This window comes from Anopheles arabiensis, chromosome 3 (assembly GCF_016920715.1).
Source record: "Anopheles arabiensis isolate DONGOLA chromosome 3, AaraD3, whole genome shotgun sequence".
Lineage (NCBI taxonomy): Eukaryota > Metazoa > Arthropoda > Insecta > Diptera > Culicidae > Anopheles > Anopheles arabiensis.
The window spans coordinates 86,789,821-86,816,897 of NC_053518.1; the positions used below are offsets into that span (position 1 = coordinate 86,789,821).

Here is a 27,077-nt window from a genome sequence, read left to right on the forward strand (position 1 = left end):
CTTTACCCGTTTACTCTTCCTTCACTACCACCACAGCACGCTGCGATTTTATTTAACTCTCCTGCCGCACATTCCTTCGCCGCCGGCCAGCACGTAACCCATCGACACCGATCTTCTCCTTCACCTCGTCGATCGTCTGCTCCGCTATCGCCCGCGCCCGCTCACTGCCCTCCTCGATAACGTCGGCCAAATAGCCAACATCCCGCGTGTACCGCTCCATCCGCTCCCGGATCGGCCGCAGATGCTCAATCAACGCTTCCGCCACCAGCAGCTTGTACTGGCCCGTGTTTTTCCCCACCGCCTCCCGGCATATCTCCTCCACCGGTTTGCCACTGACCAGCGAGTGGATCGTGATCAGATTCGACACGCCGGGCCGCTCTTTCGCATCGAACGTAACCTCCGACCGGAAATCCGTCACCGACTTCTTCACCTTCTCCAGCACCACGTCGGCCGGGTCGATCAGCATGATGCAGCTCTTCGGGTCCGGATCCGATTTGGACATCTTTTTTGACGGGTCGCGCAACGACTTCAGCCGGCTGCCGTCGTTCACGAGCGTCTCGCAGAACGGGAACGTTCGGCCGTACTTGTTGTTGAACGCGCGCGCCAACGATTGAGCCAGCTGCAGCTGCTGGATTTGATCCTCCCCGACCGGCACGTGGGTCGCTTTGTACAGCATAATGTCGGCCGCCTGCAGGACCGGGTAGAGGTACAGGCCGAGCGGAATTTCCTTCATGTTGGCCGACTTTTCCTTGTACTGGGGAAGATGGGTCAGGCGTGCCATTGTCGTCAGACAGCCCAGAATCCAGGACAGTTCGGCATGCTGCGGGACGGCCGACTGGAGGAAGAGGGTGGCCCGTGCCGGATCGATACCACACGCCAGCAGCGTTGCCGTCATTTGCAGCGTGTTGTGACGTAACGTGTCGGGGTCCTGAGAGGATGGTACCAAACATCAGTGAAAAGCTCCCCACTTCAGGGTGTGCTTCTTACCGGCGGGATGGTCATGGAGTGCAAATCAACAATACAGTAGGTGACGTCCTCTCCGGCTTCCTGCAGCTCCACCCAGCGCTTCACCGCACCGAGATAGTTGCCAATGTGCAGCGCACCGGTCGGCTGCACGCCGGAAAACACCTTCCGTGGCCATGGGGCGGGCTGTTGGAGGGAGAAAGGAAACGTTACTTAATGCACACCGTCATGTAAACTCGCCCGTACCTTCGCTTCTGCGGAAAGGAAGCGATTTTGCTGTCGTAGGCTGTTCGTACTCTTCAGCAGAAAGGGTAAAACACGTTTGGCGCTGAACATTTTTTTCCGGTTTGCTAGCGATCGATGCAAAATGTAAACAATAGCGCAAATAGACGATAGCCCGAAATGTCACAACAAACCGGCTACACTGTAAAGTGTATTGCTACAAAATTACCAACTTGCATACAATTGTGGTGTTTGAAATTGTATAGAAAGCTTCGGTTTTTTATACCGTTTGTGTGTAGAGATGGGTACCCTAGAGCATACCTACGCATCCACGATTCCGAATCCAAATATATCTGTTTCGAATGTTTCCCAAAGCTTCGAGAATCGATCGGAATTTCCAGAATCCTTCTGAATTGACCCAATCTACTGATATTGTGGCTGCTCAATTTCACTTTTGCGAAAATGGGATAACAAAACGGATCTTAATCGAATCCATTAAATACGCTATAAAAAAACAGTTATAGGGCATCAGTAGTAGAAATTGGAATTTTATATATAACCAGAAATGATCAGTCAGTGACTACAGTATACGCTCGGTTATCCGGTTATCCAATGTTTCAAAATATTAAAATATTTTCATAAAACACATGCAGCTGTCAAATCTAAAGGAATCTAATCAGAATATTCTGCACGAATCGTATCAAATACATGATAAATTGTATAAAAGCACTAAATTCATTAAAAAAAATCGAGTAACCAATTCTATTTCAGTCGAAAACCGCGAAATTCAACCTACGCGGATTCCTCGGGAACCGACTGTACTCTCCTTGAGGTAGGTATTGGTCATCTGCAATCCAATTGATTCTAATTGCTACTTAGGATCTAGGGTGACCAACATGAATATGAAACAGGCAAGTAACGTTGGTCATAACCATTCTGACGTAGTGCTAAGCCTTATCAGATTGGCCGGAACATTAAAAATGCTCATTCTTGATATAGTTTTACCCTGGCTGTGCCATAATGTTATTGTACGTATTCTGTTATGTATGTTTTTTGCCGATTTCTGATTTCTGTAACGATAGATATGAGTTATCAATATCCTAAGCGGACCCTTTTACAACACTTTTCCAGTGCAGATACGGTATGTGTAAATCCGTTTGAAATCGTCCCGAGCAGTGCATGTTAAATTGTCGGGTCGGACTCTCTCACTAACTATCAACTTATAAGCGAGCTCATACTATCGTGGTATGTCGATACTATCGCAACCGTTCCTATTGCTGACCTCCATAATCGACGGCCCAGTATCAGTTTTAATTCCGCGACGAGCCGACGTGGTTGTGAACCCGTATAGAAATATTAATCGCTTGAGCTCCAACCTTTACCAGTGATTTACGGAACGTTTTCGCGCAGTTTGTGCGCAAATAAAGTGTGTAAAGAGTATTTGTACAATGAATCAACATAAGAAGCCAGCTGATGATTTGTACAGCCATAAGTGTAATGTATTATGAGTTGTGTGGTACCCGGCGTCTGCCCAATCGTTCGATCATGGCTCAATGAAATCTCTAGACTACTGGTTTGAACCGACTACCGGTAATCAATCTTTGGACGTTTTATGTGTGTAATTTATTCAGTTTGGTGTCTTTTCCATGAACTTGTGGTTCGATTTTAGACATCTTTGCAGGAGTGCTTAATTTGCCAGTGTTCTATTTAATCACACAAACTATCGTAAGTTTGTAATCTTTCTTCAGGTAATCGCAAGCTTTTATCATCCTACCTTGTTACCTACCTCTACCCCTTAGTCAAACTTCTTTATTTCGAACTTGTAGAATGTTTGGAAAACGCCCATTGGATAACACACTTCAGGCTCCGAACGATGGAAGCGCACCCGGACCAAGTAAAAAAACCAAAGCAGACCCCAAGCGACGAACGTTGCAATGCTTCACTCACGGTATAGCGTATCAGGTGAAGCTTCTGGTGCTTTTCACACAAACGCTAAACAAACAGATGCAACAAGATAAATCCATTTTCTGCAACCTAAAAAGTGAGGATCCCGAAGGAGGCAAATTTGATGATTTATTATTTGAGTATGAGTATGGCGATCAGAAAGGGAATTTCTTCTTCCAAGCCAAACACAAAGCTGACCCCAACCAGTACCAGATAACGCTGAATGACCTAATAACGACGAGGCAAAACGACGCACCCTTTGCAATTGCTCCGCTCTTTCAAAGTTTTTACGATAAGCTACAGCATGGTAGCGATGATGTAGAGCCTGTGCTTATGCTCTGCACAAACGCCGATCGATCGCCGGAGGTACAGGAGTTAACGAAACCTTACACGTTCGCTTTCAAATGGTTAGAGGAAACATTCGGTTCGATCGCGGACTCAAACACGAGCTTCGGTCAAATTGATCTAGACAAATTTAAACAACTTAACAAATATACACAATTCTATCGCTCGTTAAGTGAATGTTCCGAATGCATGCGTCTCGCTGGTGCACTGGCGGATGCAATTTATAATCGCAAACCAGTTACCCTCAAAGATCCACTGTTCAGCAAGTATTGCAAAGCCATAGTGGAGAATATCGTTGATGTTAGCAGGAGCATAAAAAAAGATTCCTACAAAATTAAGACTCAATTTTTTAATTCAAACGATCTGTTCCTGGAACAGTTCAAGCAGCAGTACGAACAACTGGATGGAAAAGTTGATGCTCTAAAGGACGCAGAAGACAAAGGCATATGCTGCTCGAAAGGATTTATTGAACGTGGCAGTGATAGGTTTGATTACAGCAGCAATTCATACTTACCCGTTGATACGGTATCAAATGCGCTGGTGGAAAAGTTTTTCCAATCATTTGTTCTCATCACTGGCACGCTGAATGAGGTACAGCTGACGGAGGAGTGCAAAAAACAGTTCGAAAGTGTCTCAATGGTGGAAGGCGGCTGTGCGCATGGTATGGTGTTTGAAGAACTATTCAACTACGTAAAGGACCCGGATCCGGAACCTCTGGAGAATGAGCAGATTGAACGGATTTGGAAAACAACATTTTATCAGCTGCAATTTCTTCAGCTGAAAGGATTCACCGTGAGCCGTCAACAGGAGCTTGAGAAGTTGGGTCTTCGTCTGCAGGAGTCAAAGGTGAAGGCGACTCCGCTATATCAAGAGTTTCTGGCTCGCATGTCAGCAAATAGCAGTCCGAGCGTTAAGGAGCATGCTTACGATATGTTGGTAGTGCATGAAATAATCAAAGCTGGTTTGACGGAAATTCGAAACCCATGTGAATTCCTTATCATCCAGGAAAGAACGTTCGAACAATGGCAGGACACGGTAGAGAGTGTGCTATGCTGGTTGACTGCTCCACTTGTACTGATCATAGAAGTTCAGAACGAGTCAAAAAAGCATGAGCTGGTGAAAGTTCTTAAAAAAGTTAAACCCAAGCAAAAACATTCCAGGATGATCATAATATTAACTCAAGCTTCCGTAATCAGCCAGGAGAATATTAACGTAAGCTGTTTAAGTGATCAATCTTATGCAGTACTTGATCAACGTCAGTTAACACTCCATGGAACGATCGTATCGGTACGTGATCTAATCAGGGATATGGACAAACTATCGTTTTTAATTTACTTGCTCAGTTTGAAAGAGCTTTCGTTAAGCTTAAATCAGGAGCGCTTCTCTACATTGAAGGATAAATATGTAACGCGAGGATTGATACAGGATGATAACCCTAACGAGATCGATCTGAATGAGGTGGAAAGTAAAAGGATAGTCATTTTAGACGCTCCAGGAAATGGCAAATCTTCGTATATCACCTGGTTGGCGCAGCACCTTGAAACGAAAAACTCTGAACAGTGGATTTTACGATTCAATGCAATTGAGTATTCCTATGATCTAAATGAAATTGCGAAAGAATGTGAGACTAACGCGATGACTGAATTGCGTGCAGTGCAAATTCTATTCCAGTTCGCTTACATGACCGCACAGCTAGGCAACATTCATCAAAGCTCGGATGTGACGACGACGTCCCAACGACAAACAGCCAAAAGCTGCGCAGAAGCATTGCGCATTGAAAATGGTGCATTTGTACTAGATGAAACGAAAGCGGTCGCATTTTCCCACGAGCAACTAACACTGTTGAGACTGTTCGTTTCCAAACTAAACGGACGAAATATGATTATTTTCTTCGATGGGTTTGATGAAGTTTCTCCCAATTATGAAACTGTTGCCTTGTCACTGCTTTCCATGCTGGATCGTCTTGATGGGATTAGTAGGATGTGGATCGCAAGCCGTCCATACAAGTTGCAGGCCAAATTCAAACAAGCATTGCGAGATGTTTGCTTTCTGCAGGTTGGGAAGTTTTCAGAGGAGGTTCAGCTAACATACTTGAAAAATAGGCTGCGAAGGATAACACCTTATACGGATGAGAATAAAGTAACGAGAAGTAAACTAATGGAACTGTCCTTAAAATTCCTTACAAATATTGAAGATTACATAGGAGAGCTTCGTCAGCAGTTCCTATTTTTTGAGATGATGTTTGAGGTGTTGATAAAAGATTACTTCTGCCCCGCGACTTTAACGCTTCAGATGGATGTTTTGCACGGCTATATGAAAGGCATGGAGCTAACACAGCTAATAGAGAGATTCATCAAGCTAAAGCTAGAAATCGTCGATACAAGTAAAATGGGCTCCACCGACGCGGCTGCTGCTACCGTCGAGGCACAGAATCGTGCAGCAAAACGGGCGCACGAAGCTCTTCAGGGGCACATGGCGTTGGGATATTATGTATTCGCACACTTCTATTTGAGCAAACGGGTAATAGATCCGCAAGACAGTGAGTTTGATGCGGATGCACTCACGAAAGCGAAGGAATATATGCAGGAGTTGCAGACTGCGAACGAAAAGACGGGCCTGGTAGAGCGCATCGTCGACGATCGTCCAATATTTGTGCATCGTATAATTGAGGAATATTTCGCCATGCGGCATCTGTTCGAAGGTAGAGCGAAAGAGTCGAATACGCGCCATGTACGTTTATTTTACGCAGAGCTACGTAAGTTTAATTTTAACTGGAGCTACGGTGATATGATGGACAGATTCTCGATTATGGATGGCAACAATGTGTTACCGCTCCATTTGACAGTGCTCGAAACGGACGGAAGAGCGATCAAGCGAATCCTGGACACGGATCCAGACGCCATCGAGAAGCGAGACGCATTCGGGCGAACCGCACTCCATTTGGCCATGTTTCGGCTGGCAATTCACCAACATAGGCCCATTTTAGAGCAGATGATCGCATTGGCTGCGGAACGTCATTGCATTCAGGTGCAGGACACTTTGTTTGGCTGGCAGGCGATAGATTACGCACTGATGGTAGAAAGCTTGGAGATGGTTCGAGCCTTGAGTTTAAAACAAGGCTACTTGAAGGATACTGTTGATTCGCGGCTGGTGTTGGCGTTGAAAATATTAAACACATTGGCGTTGCGCTGCAATGATGGCGAACTAGAGCAACATATTCTGTGCCCACTGTTATCGAACAACTATTTGCGTCCCTATTGCCTACACGAGTGGCATGATAAGGCCCCCGAGACAGCTGAATATGCGGGTGCCACGTACTGCCTGCTTGATGCATGGCGTTTCCTACCCGAACCCAGCTGGGTTGTTCAGTTCAAAGGGCAAAGTGATAACAGTAATTCGAGTTTAAAGCGGCTAGTGGCGAATTTTTCCGGAACGTTTATGTCCCGTAATAGGCTATTTTTTGTGTGTCGCGAACATATGGGACTGATGGCAAGGCTCGAAAAGATGTCTGAGATGCCGCCCAAATATATCGACATACGCGTCTACGTCGATGAGCCTAGTCTAATTGGCGACCTGCGTGGGCTGGACTCTACCGTTGTGAATGGTGCTTTGACCCGTTTAAAGAATAGAGCGTTAACGAATCGGGTAGTACACGTTTTGCTAGTGTTATTTTATGGTTCTGAAGATGATGATACGCTCGCATAACAGAGCGATCCTCTTTCCAGATGCAGACTTTCAAGACTTATTAGTACCGCGCAGCTAGATAGTCAGTCTTTGCTAGAAAGGAATGGTCCATATGAGACTTGAACTCATGACCCTGCGAGGTGCTCCTGCCTATTTTCCCACATCTGGTACAGCTTCTTTCAGCCGTCCTTAAGAGGCTTCAGACGCTTGCGCAAAAATTTGTCCTGCTGGTATTCGGACGTCAAGCCCTCGCCGAAGTCCATCAAGACTTCTTGTAGTCTTCCGTAAAGTTGTCGATCTCCTTATTTGCTTTCATTTTAATTCGGTAGTCCTTTTTCATATGGTCTTTGTTTTCACAGCTGTGATACTTTTCGCTTCCATTTCTTATTCGAATGTCTGCAACGAATGCAGTAGGCTTCTCTTTGAAATTTTCCTTTCTATTCTAGCGTTTACATTCGTCGCCTAGCAACCGAGTCTTCATCAACTTATAAGTTAGTTCAGATTCGGGTAGGATTTCCCATGCAGTCATCAGGGGGTCGTAGGTTACCGGAAGAATTAACCTCAAGCCCAAGCAGACTATGCTGCCGTATCAGGTCCTCAAGTTGTTGAAGGTTGAAGGTTTAAGACGAGCGATTTGGTTCCTTGCCATCTGCTTTTCCGAGGTCTTCTTGGCAAATGTATTTTTTGAGAACATTCCACATATCCTTCGTCATGGCCATCTTCTTAATATGTCCCAAGTACTTACCAAAGATTAAACTCGCCAGCATTGACTTGGCCTTGGCGCTGCTCCATTGCTGCTAACTTGGTCACTTCACTAGCCGCTTCTGAAACATCCTTCACTACAGCGTCCCACACCTTCGAGGTTTCGGAAAATATGGAATTCCGTTAACCGCCACTTATTGCTGCTTGCCTGGACCGTATCTAAAGAGATCCACGCTTTTTGGTTGCTTTGTTAAGACTGACTATTACATTATGCTATTACAGCTTACTAAGATCGGCTGTACTATTCGCGATTGCTAGAGGAGTTGCTACTGTAGTAGGAGTTGCCAGCTGTCCAGGTGCAAACATTACATTCGCCAAAGTAAATACATTGATACAATAAAAATCCCCTAGCACTAAATTTGGAAATAAAAACACACACTTAACGGTTATTATTAGTAGAAAAGCTTTTATTTTGCTTAAAATGTTTCGAATAATGTTTCATACGATATTCGAATAATGGTTCATACCTTTAGCAAATATCATAACATAGCTGTATTAAAATCTCAAGTCTCCTGTCTTTTTTACGCCGTTGAACCTTCTTCCTGCGATGGTTTCAATACAATACAACAGTACACTCGCAGAGTAAAGAGGCACCCGATGTATAGAGCCGTTTAAAAAAGCGATACAACAACTAAATATACTTTACACGTGAGCATTAAGGTTTAAAAGCTATATACCGCACTGTTAGCTATCGCTGCCGGTTGCTGTTTTCCCGAAACTGCTGCTGATACAACAAGGACTTACATATGCTGACGAAAGGCTAAACTACACATAAGGCGCATCCGTTTCCGTTCAGGCCACATTCGTTTGCAACAATCTTAAGCTAAAGCTAAACTGCCGGCAACCATCAGCTCATCCGGTTGCATACACACTTTGTGCATCGTAATCTGGTGCCATTAGATCCCGTTTCTACTTTGTTAGTACAACTGGCCACTTGCACTACTAAAATACTGTTTTTTATGTTGTAAAATAAAAACCGACCGTTTTACAATCACAACTTCTGAACACGCTTCTCATGCGGGAAACGGTTTTACCAATTTCCTGCGCTTTCTCACACCATCGCTTGACGATAAAAGCTTACGGCAACTATGGAACGTGTCGGGACCGAGCAGTGCTGCTTCACGCACGGCCCCAACGGCGGGGAATGTGTAGCACGGGGAAAAGAGAGTTTTAGAGAGATTTCGAGACGGGGTGGGAGAGGGCGATTTTCCTTTTTTTTTTTGTTTCATGTGTCGCGCGCACCTTTAGAGATTTGGGCGAGATCGGAACAGCGGAATCGCTGGTGCGCTTCCCGCTTCAATTCCAGTTCCATCCGCGGACGGGCAGATGCACGATGCGGTGCTAGATCTGCTACCTATCGGCGCTGCCCTCCTTCACGTTGACCACGATCACGTTTTCGTCCGCCGCATCGGACAGATAAAATCATAAGGTCGTGTCGACATTGCTGTTACTGTCGGACGTTGGGCCATCGGGCGTGTTTTGCGGGGGTTTCTTCTCCGAACCCTCCAGATCGCCCGTGCTGCGGGTCAGCTCGTCGAGCAGCATGTCGGTATCGATCAGCCCCAGCACCGCTTGCTTGCTGATCGAGCGTGCCAGCAGCCGCGTTTTGCGCTCCAGCTGCTCCTTCTCCGTCTCCTCGTTGTTGAACGTCGTCGTGACGCGGTCCGTTTCATCCATCATGCCCTGCAGTGCCGTCGAGGACGCTACCATCGGCACGGCGTCCGGATCGGTCGGACTCAGCGGGACATAGTTGTGCTCGAAGCGTCCCGTTTCGGGCGCGGAGGCGGAAAGCATTGCGTCCCCACCACACGGTGGCGTTAGCTGCGAATGATGGAACCCGTGGGCGACGGACGATTGCGTACGATTGTACGCCTGCTGCGGCACATCGACCGGTTCACTCGGTTTCGGCGGTCCGTGCTCGAACAGACTGGCTGCGGTTGGGCGGGAATCGTTGTTGCCCTGCATCGACGTAATGGTCAGCTGCTCGTCCACCTCCTCGATCACCTGGTCGGTGATGCGCATGCTGCCCATCGCCCGGTCCGGTATGCGTCCACCGGCCAGATTGTTCGAGCTGGCCGAGCCGGGGAACTTGAATGGGACCGAACCGGCCGCGTCCGGGGTCGCACTGTTCGGGCGGCTCGATTCGTCCTTGCTGAAGAACCGCTTCAGCGCCGAGGTGACCGTGTTAACGCGGGACATCGTACCCGCCACGCTGGCCAGACTGGTGGCTGAGCTGCCACCGCGGTAGATCGGTTTATCGGACGTGTTAAAGTGAATGCCGCTCACGTTATCATCCATCTGGGAGTTGTAAGAAACGTTTGTAAGTAAAATCGATCGAGTCAAATGTTAATGTAGAATCAGAAAGTGAATCTGTTCGGAATGGTTTTAGCTCCAGCATGGCAACAATGTCTGAAGGAGAATACTTCGTAAAAATAGTATAAAACAATAGTACCCCTCGATGTATGCAATTTTTCTAGCATTAATCATGAAAGTTATGCAATTTGCATTACACGTTACACCATTTAAATGGTTTTTTACAGCTTATTAGTCCCTTTCTAGACAAAATTGCTTTGAGCAGCCTCTTCAGAAACCATTCCCGAACCTGTCCACTCTCTGAATGTTATAGGTTAAGACATGATTAGTAGTGCAGCAGGATAGTATGCATTTAAGGGAATTTTAAAGGAACCAAAGGTGAGTAGGATAGGACGACAGAAAGAACCTTATGTCACACACCGATGTTAAGTAGTTGCTTGACGTTATGTTAAGAAAGAAATAAACAGTCCGCATGTACTAAAAAGGGCCTATGCTTTAACTTATTGAAAAGGGAGCTGTCGGGAAGATTGGAAAGAAATTCTGAAGTATACAATTTCGATGGTAAGTATAGAAAAATGTTGTACGAAAAGCTCTAAAACTGGCGGCTCTAGAAGACCCACAAATTTGTCACAACAAATTTTGGTGACATTTTTCGCCTGTCAATTCTTCTTTAATTTAGAACAAAAGAATGGCTAACTTCAAGCGTAGCATCGCAAAAAGCGAGCGTTGATTTTATGTAATAAAAACTACAAATCCGCTACAAGCACGACTGCTCTTGAGTTTGTTCTAAAAATGAAAAGTTTTTAGTACATATATCTCGCAGAAAATTTGACGCGAAAATTATTGGATTGTCTAGATTCAGTACAAATTGACGAATTTTTAGCTTGAGTTTTTTGTACAATGAGCATGTTATATCCTCTAAGTAAGCAGAATAAGTTCTAAAGATAAGTTACCAGAATTTGCCTTTCAAATAAACGTTAGTAAGATTTAGTTATACTACTCAACTGCCTTATTAGCTCTCCCTCTACTACCAGTAGTGACATAAGTGTCTATCTGCAATGGAGGAGCTTGATAGAAAGGTGCTGTCCCGATTAGTAAGCGAGTGCAATCGAATTATTGGTCTGTCGACTACGAGCCATACCGCGAGCGTAAGGCACTTGCATTTGTTAATTTTCTTACGAGCAGAACATTTTTGAGGACGACCAACCACCGCCGTGTGTTACCGGTTGCCCGCACATGGAGCCGGGCTAAAGAAGCACACGCTGGGTTTGGTGCGTGCGAGAGCGTTACCGACCCAACCGCCACAAACTAGATGAAAATACGTGAACGTAAAGAGCTTGTTTTTGTTGTTGTTGAAAAAGAGGTAAAGTGCCATCACCGAGGATACCAGTGAGTAGCCGATCCGTTCGGTTAAAAAAAAAACCGGAACCGATCTCGTGCGGCGGGAGCGCACAGGCATCGTAAGAACGCGCAATCGCACTCGTTTGCTAACCTCGTCGTCGTTGGGATTCGCGGGGAAGTTATACTCAACCGGTTGGTTCTGTTTACCGACCATTTCATCGATCCGGACCGCCGTCGGCACGACCGGGATCACTTCCGCCTCGCGCTTCTTCACCACGATGTCGGCGGTCGACGGTTGCGGCGGTTCCTCCCGTATCTCCGCCGACGCGACCGTGTGCGGCAGCTCGGTCGGGAAGATCTCGTCCCAGTACTGGTCCTTCAGCAGCTCCGGATGCTCGTGGTGCATTTCGTCCACGATCAGGTACGACACCTGCAGGTTCCGGTCGACCATCCAGTTCACCTCGAAGTCGTCGTCGTCCTCGCCGAACGGGTTGATCAGCGATTCGGCCACCTTCAGCCAGCCCATGTAGAAGAAAAACTGCAGCGTGGTAAAGATCGGAAAGTACTGATCGATCTTGTTCACCACACCCTCGCCCAGCTCCTTCGTTTCCACCCACTGCTGGCCCATGACGGAGGTAAGGAAGTAGCTGTACACCGCCAGCGTTACCACCTGCGTGTACACCAGTGGCACACTGATCGTGTCGTACGAGATCAGCAGCCCGCACTGCCCGCGGAACTTGTTCAGCTCGTCGATGATCGTTTTGGACGCGAAATCGTCCCGACAGCGACCTTCCTTCCGGGCGCGCGTCACAATACTGGCCGCCCAAACGATCGGCAACCAGTGCTTGGAGTGGCGCGGGAACTTCTGGTTCAGATGGGACATGATGTTGTGCTCGTTCTCGTTCAACAGACCAGCTTCCACGAGATGCTCGATCGTGGGGAAGCGTTTCTTGACTCGCGGCGAAATGTTGGTCAGCACCATCGTGAGACAAAGGCAGACGTAGCGCATTATGGTGCGGCGCATCACGCGGCCTCGCTCATCCTGCAATCAAACAGAAAGCGATTAACAGGGATCGAACGTAATCTCGGGTATCGTAGGGGGGCGTCATCCCCAAAATGATAGGTAAATATTGAACCACAATTAGCGTGACAATGTCCGGCCGCTAATGTCCTGCTATAATAACATCAAATCGTAATCGGATATCCTTTTTGACTGTTTTTTCCCCCTACTAATGATACCGAAACCATCCACAGTCCATACTCCGAGAGGGTCAATAGCCTACGCAACGATAAACCCACCCCTTCCAATCCTAATCGCTTTCTAAACGGTGCCAAGAGCCACGTTACAACCCGCTGTTGATATTGTCCTTATTTTTGCCACCACGCTCGCGACAGCTGTTTTTGACGCACAGCCACCAACACTCGAACCGGGAATCGAATGAACAAATATTGCCAACCCCACCGTGCCACAAGTTAACCCCTTGCCCACACGAGAAGCGGACGACGGGTGGGGCGTAAATTATCGATTCGAAGCTCATGAATGTGGGAGAAGCGTGGCGCCCGCTGGACTGTGAGGCAAATCTTGCTTCCTGCGCCCGGCGGCCGCGGCGTATACCGTACCTGACCGTGAATGTTGGCACTGACGAAGACGGCAATCGGGTCCGGCCAGGGTATGCTGGTGTACTGGTTCCACCAGCGCGTCATCACGATGGTGACGTAGAAGCCGAGCACGAACGAAAGCGGTATCAGGTTGCTGTATGTCGCACAGTACTTGACAATTTCCTCAAATATCCTAAAAATGAGGGACAGTGGGAAAGAAAGAACATTAGAATTGCGGAAAAATAGAGAAAAAAGGAGCAAATTGTGAGTCCGTACCGTTTCTGGTCCTCCGATAGCCCGAAGCGGTAGGTAATGTTGAGCACGTAGTATAGAAGCAGGAAACAGGTTAGGTCCAGCCATACTAGTTTGTAGATACTACCGCGCCATCTGCAATGTGCAAAGGAAAGAGTAGTAAAATGAGACATTTTAGAAATAAGTGAGTAATATCACACAGCTGTCAAGATCAACGCGACACAAATTGCAAAACCAACGAGGCAATAATTCGAATTCAATCGATTGCGTGACACATTTTCCCACACGATTTTCTCTCAGTTTTTCATTGATGCTTGTGCGGCAGTGAATCGCAATAAAGGTTCAACTTGATAAGGTCGTAGCAAATGCTGAGCAAGTCAGCTTGAGCAGTAATTTCTTGCTGAGGAATGCTATCCACAACAATGTAAACGATGTTATGGTCTCAGAAATGACGAGAAAGACCATGAATGGATCCCAAACTGGGAATGGTAAGACCTACATCGTCTGAACATGTATTGAAGACTTCAAGGATTATTAGGTAAACATACGTAACTCCACTAGTAGGGGATTAATTGGTTCTGCTTCAAATATTTGGCGCAGGATCCTAACTAGATCACCACATCCCCAGTAGATCCTAATCCAAATAACTCTTCTAGAGCCCTCCCTGGAGCACTCATAACTGTTATTAGACTGTGTTAAGCCTATTTACCACTAGCTTAATTTTCGATTCTTAAGCACTCAGACTCAAACATTCTGAGTTTCTTCCTTATATTCCATGACCCATGTTAATACACATCGCCTAATATCATCCGGTGAACGATCTCCAAGATCATTGGTATCGTACTTCAAGATATGACTTCAAGCATATATATAAATCTCGAACAATCTCTTTAATTTGCATTAAAATCTACAAGGACGTAATCAGAATAGTTAATAAAGATTAATAGCATAACAACATGTATCAATCAAGAGATACGTGAATCTTTAGCGGTATCGAACTGTTTGGAGATACATGAAGCGTTGGAAATTATATTCTAGAAGATGAATAGATCTTTGTAGATTCATGAATCTTTTGGAAACAGTATTAGATCCCCAATCTTCAAGAATCTTTGGAGATTAATGATTCTAAAAGTTAGAAAATCAGATTTAAAAATTCACCTTAAATATTTAGATTGATGTATCTGAATCAAAAACTAAATCCACGATTCACTTTTGCTCTTGAAGGGGACATTCAATTCAACCATAAGATTTAAGAACCTAAGCTTGGAAAAATGGATGGGACATGTAGGAAATGTCATATTTATAATTTTATCATTTTTATCAAATTAAAATGTAATATTTGTCTGTACAATGAGAAACATTCAATGGAGTCACACTTGCACATGATGTTTGTGAAACATCATGGTGTGAATAAGGTGAGCTGAATATATTAAATAAAACTAAACGCAAACTAATCCTCCAGGAGGATTTGACAAAAGCTTCTAATGCCCTTTCCCACTGCCATTTTCATAACAACTACCATAATGGGAACATTGCACTGCCCACTACTTGCTACATTGGCCAGTGGCTATACCACACTACGTGCGTGCGTCCCGGCAACAACGAACCGAAAAAACAACAACAACAAAGAACCAACTTCCCCAGTTGCGTGCGTGTGACATAATGGCCACACCGGGCACGAGCTTTTTCGGACAAGTCCTCCCCAACAAGCTTCCAACAACATTTTCCCATACTTTGAAGGCCTCCATCACCAAAACCAAAGACCTAGTGAGTATTGGCCTCAGTAAAAAACAAACCGGTTTGCTGGGGGGGGGAGGGCTCAAATGACCGGTGCTCTGCTACTATCGACGGCAGCGAAACAAAAAAACCGTTCTCCTACACGAGGCCAATTAAAGCAATGTGGCCAAGGTTAGCGTGAGATGAGGATTCCATTCCTTCTTCGAGCGTAAGCCAGCGTTCGGCTAGGGACAGAGAGTGCTAAAAATTGGCGATTGAGGGATTAAAATCAGTTTTTGAGAAGGAAACGGAGCATCTGAGTGATTGGTAGGATGAAACTTATCAGTAAAAAAAATGAAGCAAACCCCTTCCAGAGAATTGATTTCGCTCGCGAGTGACCTACAGAGCATTAATCATGACATTTTGGGATTTTGTGCTGGAAATCCCAAGTATCGCAACCTTTCAAGCTTTGCTAAGAAGGAAACGAAAGCCTTGAAGCAACGTTACAAGTCACACCGGTGGGAACAGTAGCTTGATCTTGCCCGTGTCTATTGTATACTCTCACAACACTCTGCTGTAGTATAGTAGTGATTCAACGAAATCAGATTATATCATAATTACGCAAGAAAAAGATGGTTCTCTGCAAGCATCATAACACCTAATTTAACCAAGGACAAAACAAAACAAACATTTATTGTACTGCTTATCTAAAACCATGACTCACAACCTAGAGACAAATTCCTGAAGCCCTTACACGGTCTGCTTAAATTCGGGGAAACTACCAAAACCACCGAATGATAAGACCGTGGCCTCAAGAAAGATATCACAGCGACCTGTTGTCCGTCGGCAGAAAAATGTGATCGTCGCCAAGTCTACTTTTGTTAATTTCCCAAAGAAAAGCATACCTGATAAGCGAACACACACACGCAAAAGGGTCATTGTTAGCGAAAAAGGTGATAAAAATAATAGTCATTAATTACTGAAACGCGTGTTGCAAGTCAATCTTAATTGACACGCTGTTGTCAAAATGAATTGAAGTGTATTAATATGATGTTACCAAACAATGGAGTAGACGAATGAAAAGCTAAAAAAAACAGTGATTAAAATATGCTAATTTCATTTAGCAACATGCTACGCAGATAGAGGCAACTTCCCAGAGTGCTCGCAACCCATGCGTAATGCATTAAGGTTGACAATGTTGATGACGCGAATGATGTCATCTCCGTCAAGAATTTGACGATAATGTGTGTGGCTCTACCGTGTCAAAAAGGATTCATTCTGCTTGTCTGCACACAGCAAGAAGAGCAGATAGGAGTGCATCGATTGCGCATTAGGTGCATTATGCAGATAAGATTGATCTTGAATAATGAGAGCCACACCGTCAGCAACAGGTTGGTAGCAACGATGTTGTACCAAGCCAAAAATATAGTTGGTGAGACAGTTCCGTTTCTTAGCATAACACTCATCCTAGAACTGAAGATGGCATTGCGTTGGTGAGAAACATTGCCCAAAGTGTCTAATTTTCACACCTTCGGATCTGGTCCGGGAGCGCGATGAGCAGCGGAAAACGTGCTCCGGCGGGTGATAATTGCGCATGAAGTGTCTGCGGTTGCGTTCACCTTCCTGTCCCTGTCAATAATCGCTGGAACACTTTCGTCCACCGATTGAGCATAAGCTAACATAAATGTTTGATTTGCTGATAGCAACAACACCAAACACTGATAAGACAAAGGGTAGTAACAAAGTGTCTTTTAACTTACCTTACAAGAAGCTTCAGGAAGCAGCCGAAACCACGGCAGGTGGCCACTTCCGCCGTGTAGGTGACCGTCATGGTGAGGGGAGTTTGTAGGCGTTTTCCTTATTCTATTTGCTACTTTATAACTGCTTCTCCGGCACCACAAACACTGGCGGCACTTTGGTTTGTATGATCGCGCTTCAAATACAGGGGACGCCGGCGAGATCGATTCACACTGAGTTGTGTTAATTTACATTTCTTGGTATAAAAATAAAACCTTCAAAAAAGGAACACTTTTTCACTGTGGTGTATTCTGCAGAAATTATAAATAAAATTATTATTAAATGAATTAACCATTAATTCTTATTCAAAAGAAGCACATTCAAAGCCACTCGATTTTAATTTAATTCACTTGCTTCATTCTTTTTGTGTGTGCTTTCGTTCAAAACTTTGTATGATTCACCACACCAACAAGCAAGGGAATGCGCACCGTTTGACGATCCTTTACTCGACCGTGTCTGTCTACGACTGTGCGACGTGCTCTTCCGGTCCCGGCATGCCTTTAGTAGACTGGGGCCCGGGGTATGTTCGTGCTTCATCATCGGCCTCTTCCCCCACGCCTCCCAAAACGAAACTCTTCGCACATTCGTTTCATTTCCTCTGAGACGAGAGTCGACCACTGTAGGCTTGGGGGGTAGACTGGGGCAAAAATAGCAAAAGTACCAATTTTAACGAGCACATTGATATGATGTCGGCCAATTCGGCAAATAGTCCGGCCAATAGGTGTGGCACAGAGATCCGGGCAGTTCTGTTGGAGGCTCACAGGGCTCGATGGGACAAGACGTCAGTCAAATGAGACATAAAGAAGGTGCAGTCAGGGGCTGTAGAAGAATTTCGAATGGCATTTAGCCATAAACGAAGAGTAATTTAATTTATAGTAAGTAGATGGGTTTCTGAATGTCATTCGAATGAATAACAAAAAATGTTTTTTTTCTACTTTTGTATGATTATATCCCAAAAAAGGAAGTATTAATATTACAGAATCAACAAAAAAACATACAAAATAAATTGTGAATTGTAAAAACGCCTTAATATGTAAAAATACATGAAGTAACGTGTATCAACTGATTGATCGTTTGGTGCCGTGACCAGGAGCAGGTTTACAATACATAGCTCACTGTTAGTATTTCTTGTTTTATATTTCTCATTGTAGTCTCCTAGTCATTGCAAGCCTTCATAACAATTATCAAAAATGTAAAACAAAACCAAATAAAAAAAATCAAACGAATTATATACATTGATTTTTTTAAATAGAGAAATATATTTTAGTTAAATGAGAAAATAAATAAAGATATTTTAGTGTTGCCCAATTCAAGGGGTTTAAATTGAATATAACAAAAAAAATCAATGCGTAAACGTATTTTTTTTAAATTTATTTGTACTGAGCTTCAAACTAATTGGCCTCTTTCGCTTATTTTAATAAAAAATAAATGTAATCTTAAAATTTCAAATAAAATCAAACCTAACATTCTTTTTTTAACATACTGAAAAATGGCATTTGAAATCTATTGAAATAAAAATATTTTGCAAATAAGTCAAACACTTCATAACATTTGTTTCAAAACATCAGATTTTTATAGCTTCAGACTTTAGGCAATTTTATATTTGTCAACATCAATTACAAAATAAATTCATCATAAAAGGAACTCCCATCCATCTACCTTCATTTACACACAGATTAGTCAAGTGCTGATCAAAAACGAACAAACAAATCACCCAAAATCGTCCAACAGACCAATCCAGCACCTTCACAGCATACAAACGCACACACAACACGTATCCAATTGTTGACCTACGCTGAGCATAAATAGCTTAATGAATGAAACCCGGCGACAAAAACGATTCATGTTTTCGGGAAGGGGTTAACATTGGGCGTTCGTTCGTTCTTTCGATTCCCCCATGACCTCGTGTTCCACCACCAAAAAAAAAGTGAACTAAATTTCTGTTGAACGACTAAAAGCCACAAAACCTTAGCCAGCCCTTGAAAGGGCTCAAAGGGCTCAAAAAGAAAGGAGAAATAGAAGAATGACTTGCTCGTTATGACGTGTGTGTGTATAAACAGTCCAAGAGAATAGTTTTATATAACCATAATAATGCAAGACTACCGATGATAGCAATATGGCAAAAGGGTATCATTTTTCTCTACTGCCAACAATTGAAAACTAATCCAAAGGAGTGACTTTCCACACGTGCTCGGGAAAAATTGCCCCAATCACTCTGCAAACGCCCATTGACTTCAAAAAGAAAATCCTCCTTCCGGTAATTCGCGGCAAGGAAATTGCAAAATACACCCTTTGAATACCACCCACCCTCAAATGGTAATGATTATTCATCAAATTTACCCCCCTCTTCTTACTCGCAAACCCGAGCAAAGTGGAGGCGTTGTTACTGGATTCATACAAAATGCCTTATTTGCTCTTTTAGAAGAAGAAAAACAAAAACATACACGTCACTACTGAGGCTTCGTGTATGAATTTTTCACAACCACAATTTGAGTTGTTTGTCACGAAAACTGCTGCTGATGATGATGATGATGACCAACGAGCGAAACTACCAGCGGGCAAATAGTACACTTCAATCTGGCCTGCACCAGCCTGCTTCGACCGTCTATCATCCGATGCTATGACAACGTGATTCATTTCCTATCATCGTCAAACGCTTTCCTAATACACAGCACACTTCCTCACCATGTGCGAACAACTCGCTGCTGCGTTGATTGTGACCGCGCGAAAACCTCCCCACCCGGCGTCAATGATCGCGCGCGACAACAGAGTTCAAGGTCACATGGTTTTGTGGCAGCATGGAGGGCGAGCGTTTTTATGATGCTTTACTGTGGGGGATGAGAGAATTAATCAATTCCGACAACCCCAAAAGTCCGGAATATGCTTGTGTGTGAGCGACAAAAATAAAGCATTATGTTGAGCGGATGTCACAAAATAACAAAAAAGTAAATTATGTTCAATTCTTGAATTTGTTCAAGAGTGCAAAAAATAAAATCTAATGTCGCTTTAGTGCCCCTCTGTCATACAATCTCTTACAGGGTTTTTCAAGAGTTCTCATAGCTGTGGGACATTTTATTGACTCTTTCTGAAGTGAAATGAACTAAATGTAATGGGAATTTGACTCTATAGCACACATGTAGGACAAATCCAATAGGAATTTCCAAGGAGCCTGTCCAAAAAGGGTATAATAAAGTCCAATATCCATCATTTGAAGTTCACTTCCTATCAGAAAGAGTCAAGGAAGTGTGCCACAACTATGAGAACCCCTGGAAAACCCCGTATGGTTCATATCAACTTCTACTTCTACTGAAATCGATCTCCTCCGGAGATTCCACACAGCATTCGCAATCCAACATAGCTGTTCTACGGCGATCACAGAATTTATTAGAACGGTACCACCCCACTTTCCTCAGGAACTGCAGTGCAATTTTCCAGTAGCCGATTACTAGAGCCGAGAGCGAATGCTTGTGCTGCTGTTGCTGTTGCGCTATTCGCACGGGAATTCCACCCGGGCCAGTCATTCTGTTTCAATTAAGGAGTGGGAAATAATTACCAACCAACCATTCGCTTCCCATTACAACCGCTCACAGATGACAGTGGCAGGCTCGTAACGATTGTATCTGTAGTTTGCAATGGATGTTATAATTGCACAATAAAAATATTGTGCAGGAAGGCAAATGTTTGCTGATTTGAAAATTATTATAACAGACTTCTTCTTTTTGAAAACACTGTCACATATGCTGAAGCCTGTACGTAATTTATGGATAACTCCTTTTGCTCCAAGACGAGAATATCAATCCAGTCCAGAAGAACGATCCATTCTTTTTCTATTTCTTCTTCTTCTTCTTTCGCACAACAATCGTGATTAGTTTAGCCTCGTCTAACTTCTTTTTAATTTGTTCGCATTTTTTGTGACTTGTTTTGGCGCTCATTTATTAGTTTACAAGGTCAAAGAACTAGTGATGGTAAATATGAAGTTTTCATCGGAATCGATTCCGGCTAGCTCCGAAGCTTTCTGGAATCGATAGTAGGTCCGGAATCAGTTTCTGGAATCGATTCCGGAATCGGTTCCAGAACTGGTTCTGGAATCGGTTTCAGAATCGGAATCGGGTCCGGAATCAGAATCGGGTCCGGAATCAGAATCGGCTTCTAAATCGGAGTCAGTTTTGGCATTTCCCATAAGAATAGTATAGTTCCCATAAGAATAGTTGGGTACAAAGATGCTACGTATTGATAGCCACAAATAATCCAAATTTACTTGTAAAAGATCCATTCTGATGGAGATTCATGGATTGATTTCGCTTCTAAAACTCCTTATTTCAATTCAAGAACTGATTCTCATTCCGGAGCTAATTCCGATTCTGGAGTCAATTCTGATTCCGATTCCGGAGCTGATTGTGATTGCGGGGAAAATTACGATTCCGGAACCGATTCTGATTCTGAATCCAATTCCGATTCCGGATTCGATTCCGGATTCGTATTCGATTTAGCAGTCGATTCCGGAGTCCGCTATCGAATTGGTATCGGAATCTGGTCTGGAATCAGAACCGATTCCAGCAACGGAATCGGCTCCGGAATTGATTGCAAACACGGAATCGGATTCGGGTAGGGTCTGACTGATTCCGAACTCTCACCACTACAAAGAATCACTCACTCCTGATTTGTTCACTAATGTAAAGCATCTCGTGTCATTAATCAGCTTACAGCATTGATCGTACAAATCAATCTGTTTTATTATTTTATAAACAAAGACTTTAAGTGTTGTATTTATCATGTGTTTTAAATACCTATAATAATGAATATTAAAATTGTACTGCTTGAGTGATTCTTAACAGGAATCAATTCAACAGTGATTCATTTTGAGAACCTTCACTCTGAATATTTAGTTAGATCCTTTTATGCTTATCAGGAATAATTAATTGAGTGATTGTTTTTGAGAACTACGATTAACAAAAAATATGAATCTGTTCTTTGAACCATTCCTGTACATACTTCACGACCAATTCTTCTGATTCTTAATTAATGATTCTTCTGATTCGTGATTCTTTGCTACTTTACCGACTAAAGCTTCTAATGCTTTTTGAAATATGGCGATTTCTTCGACTTAGATTTGGCATGGCAGGTATAATTCCACACTTCACCATAAGATCTGTTTAACGCAGCTACACCCCTCATTTCCCTCGAGAGCGATTTGCGGAGCCATTATTAGGATCTAAATCACCCTTATCGAATGAATAAAACAGTCCCAGCTCGGCTCCACTTCAACACGCTAATTATCAGCTCAAACCACAAGCCGTTACACTTCGGTACACTTGCCGGTTGTCTCCTTAAGCAAGATTATCCTTCTTTTCCCCCCCACTCCCGAACGAAATGACCCATTAATGTCGAGTGCGCACGTTTGTGTGTGCACCATTTACAATCACATTTGCACCGTTGCATGCGTACACACTTCCGCGCGTTGCAGTCGGTGCATTCGCTCGCGACTGCTAAGCGCGCTAATCAATGTTTGACACATTCTGAAAAGAAACTGCACCGCAAAAACGCATCCCCCCCAAGGTACTTGGAAACGATTCGCTTCGATAGTTTTGCAAAAACACGCATGGTTGCCTGTTGTAGTAGCAGAGAAGATGGGTGAAATTATACGCCCGGCAGTGTTCGGACAAAGTGCTGTTTATTTATAACAATTATCAGCGGATTTCGTACCGCAAAGAGACAGACAGACAGCTGGACGGCCAATTGCATCCACTAGTGACTGTTGAGGGCCACGCCAGTCGTCGCCGTCACCGTCTACCGGCATGTGCAAAAGCTGTGTGAGCTGCAGTTAAACGCAAAACAAAAACATACAAAACAACAAACCGCCAGTTTTATGACGATGTTTCGATGTTTGAGTCCCGCTTTGCCTTTGCTCTTTATGACCGCATGATGTATTTGTGCAGATCACCAGCCTCGTCGTTCCGGCGGTGACTCGGCCGATCGCGAAAGAGTTTTTGAAAGAAACAAGAAGGAAACCGTTTTATTACCACAAGGGCTACAACAGTTTGTGCATGTACCATTTTAAAACACATGGGACCTTTTATTTTTTCATTAAAAACGCGAGGAAAGCAAGTTTATAACCGTTACATATTTAAGTGAAGGTTGTATTTCATGGACAGTGAATATGCTGGATAAAAGAGAGACTTTTGTGTGGCAAACAAAATTCAGTCAAGAAAATGCGCATAAAATGGCGAACTTTAGTTTTTGGGTAACATATTTTGAGTTTTATCTTAACCGGTGCTTCACAGCACACACACAAACACGAAACAGGTTACAAAGCATGGAAAAGAAAACGGCCAAGAGGCGCAACAACAACAACACACGATCGACTGATGATCTTTGCCGCGCTTGAAGATCAGTAGAACTCAACGAACGGACGGGCACGGAAGACCGCATCAACGCAAATCTTTCCGCACAAAGAACTTGCCTTTGTATTTTCGGCCAGTTGGCTGGGGGTTTTTTTTTATTGCATCAAAACGATTCTTAGATTCCATTCACTCTTTTTTCTTCTTTTCGCGGGATGAGATGGAACTGCTAAACGATGATGTCATCGTCGGTCGCGGCGGTTTCTTCGCGGTTTTTAGATCACGTGCACGCGCGGTTTTATCATTTTGCCGTGATTTATCTTGCAAGTGGTGTGTTTTTTTCTATTCACATTTCATCTATACCGAGCTCAAATCCAACCGGCAAACACAGGTGACAGCCTCGTTACCGATGCGAGCGAATAAATCTATCAAGTTTCCACAAACACAAACGCAAACACTCTACGCACACTTTACAAGGGATTTGTTTTGCAGTTTAGATAAAGCAGCAAACAAATCTCTACACACAGCCCGTCAGACAAACAAACAACACTAACAGCAGCAGCACCATCACCACGGTGGCATTGGGAAAGGCATTTTCTCGGCATGCTAGATTTGATCACAGGATAAAACAAAGACCACACACTCACAAGAATCACCATTGCCTTCCTTATTTACCCCTAATAAGAACACTCCTTTCACTGTGATCTTTCTCAGCGTGTCCCTCCTTTCAGCTGATAAATGCAACAAACGCACAGTGGAACGCAACGATGCAGAACGCTACATTCCGCGCCCCGACCTTTCACAACGTACCGCCACAATCCCGTCTCGCAGTAATACACCTCTACAAACACACACCGGCACGCCGACTCTCGTAGCGGCAGCGAAAACGCGATCCGATGCCCTTTGCTGCGTGCGGCCGAATGCGAAGCCGAACTGCGGTACCAGGACGCGGGCGCGCGCGGCAACCCGACAACCACACGAAATGAGTGACCGCTGCAGCGCGGAATCCGCATCACAGTGCGAACGGCAACCTGGAGGCAAGGAACTCAGCAGGCGTAGCCGTCAAATAAGCGTCCAATAGACGGGTTGACGTTTGCTGCCTCTTTTAAAACCCGAAATAACAAAGCAAATAAGCTTTCTCACTCTGGCGCATTGAGATGATGAGTGACAGTGCGAGAAAGCACGAAAGAATGTTTATTCCTAGCTGTTTCTTGCTTAAGTTGCTGCACAGATTTGCGGATCTTTTCAAAAAGACTCGAATTTCAGTAACATATAAACATTTTTACACTAATTTCGAATAATCATAAATCAAATTTTGTGTATTTATTGATTTTATTTATTTTTTTACTATATTTACTTAATTCAACGCACAGTTCTGCCGTGGCTTCGTTTCATAAGGTGCACGACGACATAAGCATTTGAATGAGTTGCCAAAGCAATTCAAAGATTTTAATCCACAACCAGGTTTTCAAACCTACCTAACTCTACATGCGTGCCAGTCTGGTGGTACATTCGTCATCTCGTACGACTTAAAACCATGCTTCTCATAGGTTCAAGCCTAAAGTGGGCCTAATATGTACGACTGACCATACTTCTATTATAATAAATAAGTCCCTGAAAGCCACCCAAATAGCCAGCTCGTACTTTATAGCTGATTTAGGGCTGTTTAACGAAAAATCGTTCCGATGTCGTACTTTGTGGCTGATTAAGAGATAGACGGTACTTTGCGGAACTATGGAGCTTTTTAACAGGCACATGGTACTCTTTGGAACTTTGCGGCTGATTAGCACTATGCGTAGGGTTCATGATGGAACTTGAAGGCTTGTTAAGAAAGGGTACTGAACTTGGTGGAACTTTATAGCTTTTTAATGCATGACATCGGTTCAAGGTGGCTCTTGTCAAAGTGTCAAAGACGGACGCCGGCAATAATCTCATTGCTGCTGCACAAGTTAGATTCGTTACTTGAAGAATGAATATAGAGTGAAGCGATTGTGAATTATCAGTAAATTGTGTAAAAATTTGTGTAATTCATCAATACAAAAGATTTAAAAATATACATACGTGTTTAAACCAAACAAATTTTGTTGTTTATTTCATCGATGACGCTTGCTTGAAAATAAAACACAAAGAAAAATAATCCCTGGCATCGTGGCATAAGGAAGCTGCTTTGGCGCTGTTTGAAAGACCCACATAGAACTTTGATGCTGTTTATCTACTGCAAAAGGCGAATTAGAGCAGCGATCTTTAGCGTGCCAAAATGAGCTGCTTAAGCAATTCTGGCTATTTGGGCAAGCTCATCAATGATACATCCAGGCTTTGACATACAACGATTGTTGTGCCAAATGAGAATAAGAAGATGAAGAAGAATAAGAAGAATAAGAAGAAGAAGAAGAAGAATAATAAAAAGAAGAAGAAGAAGAAGAAGAAGAATAAGAAGAAGAAGAAGAAGAAGAAGACATCATTATGTCTTATTCTGTTATGCAGTCACAACTCAGGAATGGGACGCTTTAGGCCCGGGGTATATGACAGCTCGTCCATACGATTTGGCAACATATGTTCCCAAAACATTTTCAAACTCATGTCACGGGAACATTTTCGTTGCAAGAGAAAAAAAACACATCATTTCTAACGAATTATCTTGTAAAGACAAAAATGGCAATTTCTTGAACTCAAAACAATCAATCGTAGTTCGGTAAGTAAGAACTGTACATGATCGGAATTAAAATTACACATGAATCTGTTCAACTCCTTGATTTTATGCTGTCAAAAAAACGAAAAATCAATCCCTTACACAATCTGAACAAAGTAATTTAATTTAAACATACAGTAGAACGTCGATTATCCGGGCACCTCGGGACCGAACGGTTGCCGGTTAATCGATTTGCACGGATAATCGTCCAAAAAATGTCAAATTCATATAAAAATTGTAAAATTCACTAGTTTTATGATTAATTCACATTGAAATAATCGATCAATCGTTAGTAGAATATTATTTTAATCAATAACTATAGGTTTAACAACTGTTAATGAACAAAAATGAATTTCGAAAATACCACTAGACACTACAGAGCTGCACAAAAAATTGATTGCCTACTTGACTATCGCTGCAAATTTTCGCCGTATGTTTGAATAGCTGTCACGTTTATGCGCACGGTTAAGCCGCCCAACGGTTAATCCGCCCCCGGATAATCGACGTTCTACTGTAATTTAAAGACGAATCGAGATACTTGTACAAAACAATAACAAATTATTGAGCCCAAACGTCAAATGAGGTAACTCATCTAGTCCCCAAAGAACAATTTGTTTATCCAAAATGGTGACCGAAATGAGTTCCCGTTCGATGACGTTAGGCAGTGCTGCCAGCGTCAAAACTGGATTTCCTTCAAAATTCTTGCTTTTACAATTTTACAAACAAATTAAAACAATTTGCTTATTTCAACACGAAATTGTCTTTGGTGCATTATTTAGGTTACCCAAATATACTAGATAGTAACGAATCCATGGAGCTCAGAAAATATGAGAAGCATTAAGTAAATAAGTATTCAATAAGTGATATTTGCCTTCTTATTTACATTCAGGCAATAGAATAACTTTACTTTTATGTTCAAACATATTTGATAAAAATATTTTATCTTTTATCTAGTGCTTTTAAACATCTATTACTGTATATACTATATACTGTATGTATCCACTTTCTATCTCATTTCCTTCATATTCTTTGGTAACTTGCTTTACAATAGCGAGTGTGTACCCCATCTGGGATAATCCCAATAGAAAATTCTACCCAGTTTCATACGCATG

General features: G+C 43.3%; 3 protein-coding genes across 7 annotated transcripts; 1 reads left to right on the top strand and 2 right to left on the bottom strand.

Annotated features, from left to right (window-relative positions):
- Window positions 1-9: 9 nt before the first annotated feature.
- Window positions 10-1,342, bottom strand: LOC120901648 (tryptophan--tRNA ligase, mitochondrial). Its single transcript, XM_040309767.1, has 3 exons — window positions 1,210-1,342; window positions 988-1,149; window positions 10-928 (listed from the first exon to the last, which is right to left on the bottom strand). The coding sequence occupies exons 1-3, from the start codon at window positions 1,297-1,299 to the stop codon at window positions 53-55; spliced, it is 1,128 nt and encodes a 375-aa protein (XP_040165701.1). The 5' UTR covers window positions 1,300-1,342; the 3' UTR covers window positions 10-52.
- A 1,142-nt stretch (window positions 1,343-2,484) lies between these two features.
- On the top strand, window positions 2,485-8,917 carry LOC120901314. 2 transcript variants are annotated; one of them, XM_040309154.1, is made up of 3 exons: window positions 2,485-2,775; window positions 2,855-2,933; window positions 3,012-8,917. In XM_040309154.1, exon 3 carries the CDS (start codon window positions 3,013-3,015, stop codon window positions 7,177-7,179), a length of 4,167 nt encoding a protein of 1,388 aa, XP_040165088.1. In that variant the 5' UTR covers window positions 2,485-2,775; window positions 2,855-2,933; window position 3,012; the 3' UTR covers window positions 7,180-8,917. The 2 variants fall into 2 exon arrangements, with proteins under 2 accessions (XP_040165088.1, XP_040165087.1); XM_040309153.1 differs by having other exon boundaries at window positions 2,485-2,933.
- LOC120901315 (bestrophin-4-like) lies at window positions 8,307-24,217 on the bottom strand. 4 transcript variants are annotated; one of them, XM_040309159.1, is made up of 6 exons: window positions 24,087-24,217; window positions 16,902-17,189; window positions 13,450-13,560; window positions 13,195-13,366; window positions 11,786-12,616; window positions 8,307-10,218 (listed from the first exon to the last, which is right to left on the bottom strand). In XM_040309159.1, exons 2-6 carry the CDS (start codon window positions 16,970-16,972, stop codon window positions 9,343-9,345), a joined length of 2,061 nt encoding a protein of 686 aa, XP_040165093.1. In that variant the 5' UTR covers window positions 16,973-17,189; window positions 24,087-24,217; the 3' UTR covers window positions 8,307-9,342. The 4 variants fall into 4 exon arrangements, with proteins under 4 accessions (XP_040165093.1, XP_040165090.1, XP_040165092.1 ...); XM_040309156.1 differs by having other exon boundaries at window positions 11,726-12,616; XM_040309158.1 differs by having other exon boundaries at window positions 11,726-12,616; window positions 23,952-24,217.
- Between the last annotated feature and the right edge of the window lie 2,860 nt (window positions 24,218-27,077).